Genomic DNA, 13,243 nt, shown 5'->3' on the forward strand with positions numbered 1-13,243 from the left:
ATGTGGTTGATGTGTCCAAAGAGTTGATCTTAATAATTATAATGTCACCATTCTAGTACCCCATACACCAGAAGCTCAGGGCATAATACTATGACCATCAGATGCTACAAGGAGGAATCTAAGGCCTGTAATGGGCAATGGTTATTCAAGAGAGTTGATTAAGTACTGGATTCTGAGAGGTCCTCTTGACTGCTGTAATTCTCATATGAGAAGTAAGAGGGCTTTATGAGAAACGTGCATTTAATATAAAGGAAGAATGTGATGTCATGCCTCAGGAATGCACCCTAGATTCAAGGAAAATGAAGAGTAGTTTTCCCACATACAACTGCAGTATACATTACTAAAGCTGAAATATTTGTTCATACAAAACAAACCCAGAGCTATTTTAATACTTCTTACAATTAAGAGCATCACAAACAGACAACTTACTCCAGCTGTAACCAAACTCATCCTCTTTGTCTACATCTTCTGAGACTGTGATTGCAGATGGTTCTGCACAATCATTCCCCAATTCTGAGAACACTGCAGGGGAGGAGGGAGGAACATCACACAATGGAGCCTTCTCTGACTCTGATTCTGACTGGCTGGGTGCCTGTGGGAACAAGAAGAATTCAGTGGGCATGTGCAACCTCATGAGAACTTAAAGGAAAACAAATAAGAATATAATTCCAAAACCAAAGGCCAGCTCTAAAATGTTCTCCAAATAACAGAAAGCTTACTTGTGCATATAAGAAATGTTAGACAGGATTCAGGTATCAGAACACAATTCATTAAATTGTTATTGGCTAATGTAAACAATAAATAATTCAATTCAAAAGCTTAAATGACCTAAGAGGAAAAATTGTTCACATTTCCCTGTTTGGGAAAAAAAAAAGTAAGGATGTGTGTAAGACTTTATAGGTTATTCAAGTCTATCAAAAAAAATAAACAAATCAATAGAAAGCAAATTAACGAAAAACGCATCTCTTAAAACTTATTAGTAGGAGCCATTGAGATGGTTGAGTGGGTAAAGGCACTTGGGAAAAGCCCAAAGGCCTGAGTTCAATACCTCGCTCATACAGTAAAAGGAGAGAACTGATTGCCACAAGCTGACTTATGACCTCCATATCCATGACATAGCTCTTACATGTGCACTCCCACATATCCATACCCACAAAATAAATAAATGTAATAATAACAGTATCAACACTTGTCAGTAAGACTCCACATGAAGACTCCTCTTTTTTGTGGATCTGGGGACTGAACCCAGGATCCTACATATACTAGGTAAGTATTCTACTGAGTTGCGGACCCAGCCCCACATGAACATTCTTCGTTGCTACTTGAATCCAAAAAATAGCACTACACACACAGGCTGTTTTCTTAGGACAGCCTGCTTGTTAACAAAGAGCCAGACTCAGATCTGTTGGGTTTGGATTTTAGATCACCTTCAACCTTTTATTGCCACAGTAGTTCACAATGGATCCTTTATACAAAGCCATATGTGACATGCCTGCCGTCACTTAGGACTACTGGTACTATTTCAAAACATGATTTGGTATAATCAAATTCTTATATGAGTTATTATGTGGCAGCAGGTTAGAATTTGAAAGAACTATAAACTCTTAAGTTCTCCAGTTTGTTACATTAAGTTTGCAGATGAACAACTAAGGCCAAGGAAGGGAAAATCTTGTTTAAAATCAGGTGCTAGACTTCTTTCTCTGTAGTTCTCTTCTATTACTTTTACTTATTTAGTGTGATAGTGTGGGTGAGTGCACAGGCCGCAGAGTGCGTGTGGAGTACAGAGAAGAGCTTGCCAGTGCTGTTTCTCCCACCTGGTGATTTCCAGGGACTGAGATCAGGCCACTGGTCTTGGTAGCAGGCACCTTCAGCCACTAAGCTACCTTGCTGGCCATGTTTCTGTTCAGTTCTTACAACACTGCATTTTGTATTAAGCCTTGCTGTCTTCTCCAGTTTCCATAGTTAAGACAGTACCTGTGTCTCAGGATCAGGGACATCAGGGATCAGGAATGATTAGCTGGTGCTAAGAATGCCATGAAATATATCAACACTAGAACTTCATGCACTAAATATGATCCTTTTGCTAATTCAAAATGCACATAGTTTACCAGCAAGGCTCAGGGCTGGCTGACAGATTCAGGGGTAATTGATTTTCAGGCACAGAATTTGCTGTACTGACAATGTTCCGTTTACACATCATTGGCCAAACAAATAAAAAGTTACAAGTGCCATGAAATCTCTGCTGTCTTCCAGAATGCTGAATTATAAATCTCTCAAATAATGTACAAATAAAAATGTACAAGCACACCAGAAACTTCACTAGATCCAACCAAAATTCAGACATCACAGTAAAGACGACAAGATATGCACTTATGAAGCTTTCTGGTTAAAAAGAAAATCACTTCTCTGTATCATCAAAAAGTATTATTTGGCTCACATAAATTAATTCAGATTGATGGATGTATATTTTATAGTCCTTTCTACCTTTTTTGTTATTTTACTGAATAATGAAGAAAAAAATTCTGCTAATCTCAAAACCTCTTCAGGATTACAGGCACAATACTTTCACACTGTGACTACACAACAAAATTGTACTCCAAGCTAACTGACTAATCATAGAACTAATATTTGCCTTCTTCCTGGAGGGACAATTAAGTCTTCTATTTGCCTATATCAAAATAATTTTTGTTATTGACAAAATAATGGCTTGTTGCTGACACTTCTTGAAATTTGTTAACAAAAAAAATATATATATTTTACAAAGGTCACTTAACTTTGTTGGCAACAAACAAAAATGCAGTGGCAATCAGCCCCAGCCCGTGTGCACGGTCAGGGAAAAGGAACATGCACGTCACACAAAAACACACCCACTTTAAAAAATGTCCCATGGAGACAAACCTTCAATGGTGTGGGAGCAAAAGGGTCAGTTGGGGAACAAGGGGAGACGAGAGGACTTGAATGTTGTAGCTCCTACAGCAATAGAAAACACAGCCCTTCAGATACGGCATCTTCTCTTATCCATGACACAGTAACATGAAAATCCAATGAATAGTCATAAAGTGGTTTCTAAAAGAAAATTTTGATGGCTTCTCCCTTTCTATTACTGAATTGTGGTATAAAAGAATTTTTTATATAAATTTTTGTTTCAAATTTGCTTTTATGATTTCATTAGAATATGAGAATACCCAAGTATGACTGACAAGCATTTACATTTCCTGATCTGGCATTCATATAGACTTACTTTATGAATATTCAGGGAGTTCTGTCATGTACACACACACACACACACACACACACACAATTATTTGCAGAGCTTTTAGGATCATCTTGTACATGTCTGAAGATGTTAAGGAAATTATATATAAAAAGTAGTTTATACAAATTGCAACAAAAAATTAAACATTAGAAAATTAAACCACACTAAAATGCAGAAAAACATTGGACTCTGTTTTTAAATTTCAGGTGAAAAAAAATATTCTCTGGCAGGACAAAGTACTTTGAAAGGACCTGCATGCCCACCCAGAATACACAGTGGTTTGTCTTTGTTCTTCTGACTACAGGTAATAAAGAGTGAACCGGGACAACAGCATAGAACCAACAGCAAACATTTGCAAAGGCAAGGACAAGACAATGGACGTTATCCAACCTTGTCAGTGGTGAGCTGCAGAGAGTCAGCGAATGGGTTAGTGCTGCTGAAGCTGTACTTAGGATAAAGGTTGTGCGGCAAGGAAGGCAAAGGGGGTTTCTAAAAGGAAACAGAAGATGGGCTGAAGGCACAAGAAATGGATTTAAAACAATCTCAGGACCAAAGTACTTACTGGCTTAGAGAGCTGCCTATGAGAAACCAAAGTCTGCCTGAGTAGTCAAAGCATGTTCTTCTTAAACAGCTCCTAATGGTTTGTTTCTAACGACCCAAGCCTACAGCCCAATCTAATCACTCCATAAAGAGAACCGGACCGTCAAGCTGACTCAAATTTCTTCCATTTTCTCTGAAGGTTTTACTTTTGTGGAGTGAAATGCATGTGTTCTTCCCTTGTTACACACTAGCTTCTGATTCCTGAGCATCAATACTCTTGTTTCAGAAGGAAAACCAGAACATGTTTTCCATTTACTTTTAGCCATGAATGACATTACTTCTCAATAGTCTGTGTAGAATGCACAGTGAGCACTTACCTGCTAGCCTGTCAGTAACCTTTACTTCTTTACATTGTCCCCCATTAAGGAAACTGCGCTCTGACCAGCCAGTAGATGCTGATTTAGAACAATCACATTTTCAAACTTTAAAAGATGAAAACGAAAAATGAACCACTATATAGTGTATTCTACTTTTTGTGGAGATTTGACAGAGATTCATATTTTAAAAAGAGGAAAGAAAAACTCTGACATCTCCCACATTACTGAAGAATTTATGCTTTGGATAATATTAAAGTCTGTGTTTAGAGTGTTTCTCCTAGATTTTTGTGACTTGCCTGTAGTAAGCCCCTGTAGTAAGGACTGTTAAAGCTGAATATACGCATTCAAGACAGGAAGTCAGCCAAAGAGAATTTAGCACGTTCATATTTGAAAAGAAAAAAAGTAATTTCCTTAGCACAATAAATCCTTCCTTTCACACTCGCTATCTTTTCCTTCTATTGACTGTATCTTTCAAAGAAAATTGCAGACATTTAAAATTCATGTTGGCTCCAATTAAATGTTTGTGTTACTCTCTCTGCAAAAGCCCTATTGCCGGGCATGGAGTGGAGGGACTGGTCACGTGACTCTACCCTGCATGGGAGAGCACGTTGGAGACACTGTCCTCCGGTGCCAGCATCAACGCTTATGCCACATCACCCTTTCAATCTGTGCTTCCTGCAATGTTTCTTCCCAAGAGGCAAGGCAGGAAAAGATATGGGTACAATGACATTTCTGTGCCTCTCAACTTCCTCCCTGCTTTTCAGTTTAAAATGTCAACTCCTGCTTTACTCAAGAGGGGATTCCAAGTGCCAAGAAACATGACCACTTAGTGAGATGGAAGAAATGACTGGGCAGTGGAAAACACTGCAGGCCTACTCATGTGGGAAGAGGTTATTTCTGGTGATCACGCACAGCAGATCCAGGGCCTGAGTGTCCGTTGTAACTACGTGAAACAACGAAAACAGAACCATGATGACAAGAGACGAGATTCTGAGAGAACTCTAGTTTTCATTTTTCTTTGGACTTTACACGATTTCAATTTGGCACTGTCTGTATAGTACAAGGCCAGAGGAGGGGCAATGTACATGGGATGGTAGGTCACTTCTACAATAGGGACAGTTATGAAACTGATAGTTTGTTTTTTAAAAAAATCAAGTCCTTAGGACAATCGACGGAAGAAACATAATAACTGAGAGGACAATAAAACTGTAAGTTCTCACCCCTGAATAGTCAAAGAACAGAGAGACAGACAGACTGCCTTCTCAACTGTGTAAGACTTTCCAGAAGCTTTATCTTCTTTTCACAAAGAAAACTTTGTCTCACGGGGATTCTTCGGTAAATGCATTGGTGATGTTTTTCCTTTAGCTAACCAGAGGCCTGATTACTTCCATTTGGAAGTAAATCACCACTAACAAAGAATATCTCATTTTAAATGCAAAATTAATTCTAGTTTCCCAAAGCAAAATGTGTCTAACTTGACTAAACATGTCATTTCTAAGCGAGATTTATCCTGGAATAATTGCTATAAAATTAGGTGTCATTATGCCTCAAATAAAAAAAATAGGAATATTTTCCAGGTGTATGAGACAATATCTTTCCAGCTCATTAGAAAATGTGATTGGCATTGAAAGAAATGTTTGTAGTTTAAGTGTTCAAAGTAATATTAAGAACCACTATTCAGCAGTTTATAATATTATCCTAAATGATATGAGTTAGAAATTAAAATAAAACAAAAAAAGAGAATAAACCCTCCCACACAAAAAAATGGCTGTAACTCAACTTAAACAGCCATTTACAATATTACCATGCTGTGTCTATGTTTAACACAACAAATGTTACCAAATGTATGAAGATTTGTAGTTATTTAAACAAACTGAATAGCATTTGCAAAGAATGCAGCATGAGGCAGCCCTATCATTTGGCAGATTTTCTATCTGAATGGATAATTATTACCTAACAATAAACAACTGAATGGTTAAGAACTGCAGATGTGAAGAGAACTGCTTATGTTAAGAACCACTCCATCCATTTCACACTGTGAACCCCAAACCAGAGCCACACCTGTCTTGACAACAAGGAGATGGACCAGTAACATGAACCTGGGCTCTATAATCGGGAGTCCAGAAGGCTCATTTCGGTCATCTCACTGATCTCACAGGGTGCCTGCCACTTTCCTTCCATCATTTCAGTATTAATATCATACATTCTTAACTTTCCAGGTTAAAGTTCAATGTATTTTGCATATAACACCACATATTTTACATTTCACATGATGCCTGGCTTGGCTGCCCTCACATATACAAACACTTTTCTTTCAAAGCCAACCAACCCTAGACCTGCCAGCAAACAGAGGTCAGGGGAACAGGTGCACAAGCTTTTATATTCCAAAAGCAGCATCTCATGGAGCTCCAGGAGCTCAAGGAATCTTGGGAAATTAGTATTAAGAAAACTCCACTCTGAGTGCACATAGATGTCTCTGAATAACGGTCTTGGTGTATGTGGAACAAAGTTTTTAATAACTACTGCATATGAAAAGACTTTTCAGTGAGGCATAAAGGAGGAATCCAAAACATTGAACTATCAGCAAAATGTTCACCTACAGCATCATTAGGGCATATTAAATATGCTAAGTTGCAGTTTGTATCCTTTCTAGCCATAATAGCCAGTGATACACTTATACATTCTTAAAATTTATTTTCATTCTTTATTTCATTGCTAGGTACTACCAGTAGCATCAAATTTGAAATCTTCCTGTCTCGGCCTCTGGACAGCTAGGATTGCAGGAACATAACACCATGATTGGTCCCTAAAATAAATGTTTAACCTACTTTAACAATGATAGCTGAAGGGTTACATGTCTCCAAGGATCTGTGATGTCCTGCATTCTGATTATATCTGAAAAAGAACTATGAAATTATTTGGACATAAGGAGAATGTAGTCTATGAGAATTTGGTATCCAGCAGAATACACAAATACATTAAACATCTGATGTTGTGACTGCATAGGTAGGAGATTCTAGCTAAAGAATAAATTGAGGGAAAAAAATGAAGTCTTTATAGTTTCCAAGAGACTCAGCTAAAAATGACTAGTGTTTAATCTACATATCACATTCTATTCCTTTCAGTAATTTATTTTTTTGAAATCAGAATGAATACTAGCAAGATATCAACTTGACATGGTGATAACTTAATTCTTTCACGTATTTTGAATACTTCATATATACAATAGAAGAGATTTGCAGGGCAGCTCACTGTTTCAATACAGCAAAGGAAACCTTTTATAAACATCTTCTGAGACTTCAAAAACTGGTAGGTGCACATGCAGACAACTTGGTGCTTGCTACATTAGACTCCAAGTTGAGCACCGTTTCAGTATGCCTACCTTGCCCTTTGTGTTCGCTTACCCTTGGTTTGTTTATAATGCTCTGTACCATAAATACTACAGGGTTGCCTGCTTTCCGAATGGCTTCCACAGCTTGTTCATGGCTTGCATCTCTGAGGTCCATTCCATCCACCTGCAATGGAAGGCCTCAGCTTAACATTTCAACAAGCTAGAAGAACAGAACAGTGATTTGGATCAGGAGTTCTGAAGCTCCTTTTGATCCTGGGAGATTTGTTTTGGTATCCAAAACAAAAGGAATGTTTAGGCTGCATATTTCTCATCCCTCCATGGATTTGTGGCACCTTGTGTGGATACAGGTCTACCAAAGTCAACTGGAGTCATAATCAGTTGGACTGAGGGCTCTGTGTCTGTATTCTTCATAGCATAAGCTGCTCTTTTATGTTTATGAATCAGTTTATAGATAAGCATCATTAAAGAAACAGTCTGGGGAGATGCATTCAGGGTCCCTTTCATCGAAGCCTATGTGGTACTTCTAATTCTTCATAAAGTGATTTACTTAGGACATGACAGGTGGGGGGAGAGTGATTATTCATGGGTTTCTCTTCAAAAAATTTAAAGAATAAACAAAATTGTAATATTCAGAAACGTGAGACTACTGTTAGGTTAGTTTTGCAAAAGAATCTGCAGTAGATGAAACAGAATTTGGAAGCCAAGAAATTGTGCTTGTTTGTAAATTTCTTATATAAATAATTTGAAAAATAAAAGTCATTTTGTAATGCTTTGTGGGTAATGATCAGCTCAGCTTATGCACTAGATGGTCAGGAAGGAGGAAAGAAAGAAAGAAAAAGGGCGAAATGTTAATCCTGCCAGATAACTGTAAATGCTGTCATTTCCAGTTACCAAGTAAAGCTCAGAGCAGACACAATCCTGTAGAAGAAAACCAGTCATTACGTCCTGACACAGAATTATATACATTTAGTTACAAGCCCCTTTCAGGTTGACACTTCGGTGATATGACAATAATTTTTAACTCATAATAAAATGGCCTTTAATGTTTCTAACAAGTCAATATTCATGCCTACTGTATGTCAACTAAACATTGTTACTCAAGTCCCAAAGCAAGCACATTAGTTCAGTATAAGGAAACACAATGTCTGTGACAGTCACAAACATCTTCACTTATCAGTTACTCCTGTCCTTTCACTCTGTAGGTTAGCAAAACTGGATCACGCGGCCACTTCTCAACATTTTAAATCTAACAGTGCCTAATCTGATTAGATAACTTATTGTACTGCTCTGAGGTATTCTGGTTACTTCTCTGCTTCCTTCTGGCCAGGCAGGTCCATTGCCTGTCTACTGTGGATACTAGCTCCTAGCCCAGCACTGGGAACATCGTAGCTGCTCTTGTAATACATACACATCAGTAGATGCCTGTATGGCTCTACTGCACATAAGAACCCTGTGTAAGATATTAGCGTTTAATTACGGCTGGCATATGATTTGACTATATGTTTCTCTCTTACAAAGAGCAAAGTGTTTGCCATGCACGTGCATACACAGGGCCGTCTTGAGAAGGGGCACAGTACTGAGGAGGAGGCTCCTAGCTTTGTTGAAACATTCATTTAAAAAGTCATCAAGCTCACAGCATTGAAAATTTTAGAAGAAAAGACTCACTTGGAACAAAACCTCACTCAACAAAGTTTACATAGAAATGACTATAATACAGTATTCCTTGAAATAATATCTTCCTGGAAAACTTAACGACAAGATGCATATTTTCCCTGTACATACACAATATTAAATATTTTAATTTTTCCCCTAAGATTTTTTATTTAAATTTATATTCCTTAGGACGAATGCTTTTAAAATTCATTGTCTGTATTTCTAAACACTCATTTTTACATGACACACATAATTTGTCATCACATACAAAAGAAAAAAACTGGATAAAAAGAAGAAAATCCTTGCCATTACAAAGGTCTAACTAACACAGGGGCTAGGACAGCAACTCCTTTGGTAAGAAAGCAAAAGAGGAAAAAGATTTTGAATAGAAAGCTCACTGGAAGTTACCTCAACTATTCTGTCTCCAGGCTTCAAGGTTCCGTTTTTGCCAGCTGGACTATCTTCAAGGACATGTTTGATGAAAATGCCCCTCATCACTTCACCATTGCTCAGGCGGCTCCCCATCCCTCGGCCACCAACGATGCTGATGCCCAAGGACTTGCTTGGTTCTCTCCAAAGTTCCACCCTATAAAAAAAAATAAATAAAATCGTAAACTCCCAGAGAAAAACACAAAAGAAAAGCTTCCTGAACTTTAGAATGTCCTGTAGATGACTTAGTTATTGATGATGAAACACCATGACCTGACCAAAAGCAAGTTGGGGAGAAAAAGGTTTAGTTCAGCTAATGGTTCCATATCACTGTTCATCATCAAGGGAGGTTAAAAACAGGAACTCAAACAAGGCAGGACCCTGTAGGCAGAAGCTGGTACAGAGGCCATGGAGGGGGTGCTTTTACTGGTTTGTTCTTCTGGCTTGCTCAGCCTGCTTTCTTATCGAAACCAGGACTATCAGCCCAGGGACGCCACTACCCAAAATGTGCTGGGCCCAGCCCACTGGACACTAATTAAGAAAATGCCTTCATCTGGATCTTATGGGGGCATTTTCTCAATTGAGGCTCCCTCCTCTCTCATGATTCTAGCTTGTGTCAAATTGACATAAAACTAGCCAGGACAGATTCCAAGAACACAGGCAATAAAAAGATACAGACAAATTGGACTTCATTAAAATGAGAGGCAAAAGAGGTAACTTAAACAAAGAAAACAATATTTGGGAATCACATCCGATAAGGAATTAATATCCAGAATGTATGAATGAAGTTTCGAAAATCCAGTTACCAAAAACACAAAGAAATAGATCAAAAATTAAGTAAGATCTTGAATAAAAATTTAGCTACAGGCTTATAAATGGTTTGTAAACATATGAAACAATGATTAACATCTGTAGAGACACAATCAGTACCCAAGAATACATTCCCTCATACCCATTAGGATGAAAATTATTAACAAAACAGAAAATAACTAGTGTCTATGAGAATGAAGAGAAACTGGAGCTCTATGCATTGCTGGTGTGAATGTGACAGGTACAGCCATAACAACAAATTAAAGACACAGCTACCATATGGGAACATAACCAAAAGAATACAAATCAGGGTTGTGAAGAGATATTTTAAATACCTACATCAGAAAAGCACCATCCACAACAGTTAAGAGGTCTACTAGAAATGAAAAATACGGGCTGGTGCGGGGGCTTGGTGCATCAAAATGCTGTCTGCACAATCCTGACACACCTAACTTTGTTCCCTGGAGTCCATAAAAGCCAAACGTGTTGGCTCACATCTGTAATCCAAGTACTCCTGTAAACAGATGAGAGGCATAGAAGAACTACCCAGAAGCGCATAGACAGCTAGCCTGGCTTACACTGAGCAGCAGAAACTGGAGTGAGCTTGCCTCAAATTATTGGTAGGAGATAAACCAACTTCCAGAAATTGTTCTCCAACCTGCCCATGCACCCATACTCATGCACACATGCCACACATACAATAGTAGAGCATTTTAAAATTTAAAAATGAACAAACAAAATGATACATAGCTTATTATGGAATTTTATTCTGTCTTAAAAAGGAAGAAAATGCTATATGTTTTAACATACACAAACAGTATACTATGCTATATAAAATTGGCCAGCTAAATGAAGTAAGGACAAATGCCTATGGTTGCACTCACAGAAGTCCAGAGGAGATGTATTCAGGGACAGGACATAGAATGGGGTTTGCTCAGCTGGGAAGTGGATAGGGAGGTATTGTTCAATGAACACAGTCTTAGTTTTATAAGATGAAAAGTCTTCTGTAGATGATGGCACTATGTTTATATAGTGAAGGTTCTTAAAGCCTTTGAATCACACACTTAGAAACAGAATAATAAATATGTCTAATCACAATGGCACCCGACTCATAAAAGATTAAATTAAATACTTCCAAAATTACATGTTTTGTTGGTATTGATATTGGACTCACATTCTAGGCTAAAGTGCAGGCCAGCAAAGAAGTGCCATTTTACAGGAGTGTTAATAATACAGACATTACATGATCAGGAGACTCAGCTACCACTGAACAGATGGCAGTTTCTAGGTTTAGCAGCCAAATCCAGGGAAAGAACACTTTTGCACACACTAATCAGAAGCTTGCCTCTGTGGGAGTCTTTCTTGCCAGAGCAGACCTGGTCATTAACAGTCAGGGCATGAAGGGCAGTCGCTGTAAATATTCTACATGAAATGATCTTTCCAGCACCTCCCGAAATACCCTGAACTGCTTTGTACCTTCCACTCCAGGAGGCACAGCGGTTCCTCGCTGTTCTGTAAGTTAATTTCATATGCTATTACCTTGCAGCCCTAGCTATTGTCCATCCCCATCCACACAATGAACACAGAACTCACACAGAATAACTGTCAACAGCTAAAGTTAAGGATGGAGGCTGAGGACTTAGTTGGTAAAGTGATTGGTGTTTGCTAGCAAGCACTACAAAAGGAAAAAGAGGTAAGGATGGACTTACAGGACTATCCGGTGAAAAAGGAGGAATGCAAGCATGAGGTGATTTTCAATGAGGAAGAGGTTAGGGTGTTGATAAGACCCTGCATCTATTCCAGACTTCATGGAAGACAATGATGTTGGACATTGAGGACAAGAAGACAGCATGGCTCAGTGTGTCCTCAATGCTGGCATTTGGGGTGTTTCAATGAGAGGAAAATAGGCCTGCTGCAAAGTGAACGAATTGGCAGAAAAAAAGGGCTAGTGTAGGGCAGCGGGTGTGTCAGATGAGATGCACAACAGAAATATTTCTTCTTTGGTCAGGCAATTTTTTTCCTTAACTGAATATATATAGTCTTAGAAAGTTGATCTGTATAGTTGGAAGAAATTGGACCATAATCTTTGTGAATAAACAAGCTAAAATTTCATTCAACATTTTCTCTCTAGATTATAAAAATAAAAAAACCAACATCCCTTTCTATTTTAATATTTATTTATTTATTTTTTTCTGGTGAGAATACAAGCAAACTTTTATTTTCCTAACCATCTTTAATTATACAATACATGGTTCTTTATTAGATCAAAATTTTTACATTCCATATATTGTGGAGATGATGTGATATGTATTCTCTTGCTCATGACTTATATAATAGGTAACATTTATTATCATATTGATTTGATCTGTAATTACTGAGGAGACAGTTTGCACGCCATTAGTAAGGGATTATTTAGGTTAGGGTAGTCCCTGGCCATGCTTATGACAGATTATCTTGTTTAAATTAATTGAGCTGATAAAACCTACACTAACAGTGAGCAGCACTATTCTGTGGCCTTGGGTTCTAGATTGCATAAAAGTAAAAAAGCTAGATGAGTTCAGTCATTATCACTTCTTTCTTTCTGACTCCTGATATAATTCCATCAACCAGCTACTTCTAGTTCTTTTTCTTTTTTTTTTTAATTTTTATTTTGCAATAAAATTCAGTTCTACATATCAGCCACAGATTCCCTTGTTCTCCCCCTCCCCCCCCACCTTCCCCCCAGCCCGCCCCCCATTCCAATCTCCTCCAGGGCAAAGCCTTCCCCACAGACTGAGATCAACCTGGTGGACTCAGTCCAGGTAGGTCCAGTCCCCTCCTCCCAGG

The 13,243-nt window shown here is 38.2% G+C and overlaps 1 protein-coding gene across 1 annotated transcript in view; it reads right to left on the bottom strand.

Moving 5' to 3' along the window:
- Positions 1-13,243, bottom strand: part of Mpdz (multiple PDZ domain crumbs cell polarity complex component) — a 162,149-nt gene that overhangs the window by 33,415 nt on the left and 115,491 nt on the right. Inside the window, exons 25-28 of the mRNA XM_059254482.1 lie at positions 9,587-9,764; positions 7,578-7,688; positions 3,647-3,745; positions 430-592 (exon numbers count right to left, since the gene is read on the bottom strand). Coding sequence (XP_059110465.1) covers positions 430-592; positions 3,647-3,745; positions 7,578-7,688; positions 9,587-9,764 — 551 coding nt within the window. The remainder of the gene's footprint in view (positions 1-429; positions 593-3,646; positions 3,746-7,577; positions 7,689-9,586; positions 9,765-13,243) is intronic.

This window comes from Peromyscus eremicus, chromosome 2, assembly GCF_949786415.1.
Source record: "Peromyscus eremicus chromosome 2, PerEre_H2_v1, whole genome shotgun sequence".
Lineage (NCBI taxonomy): Eukaryota > Metazoa > Chordata > Mammalia > Rodentia > Cricetidae > Peromyscus > Peromyscus eremicus.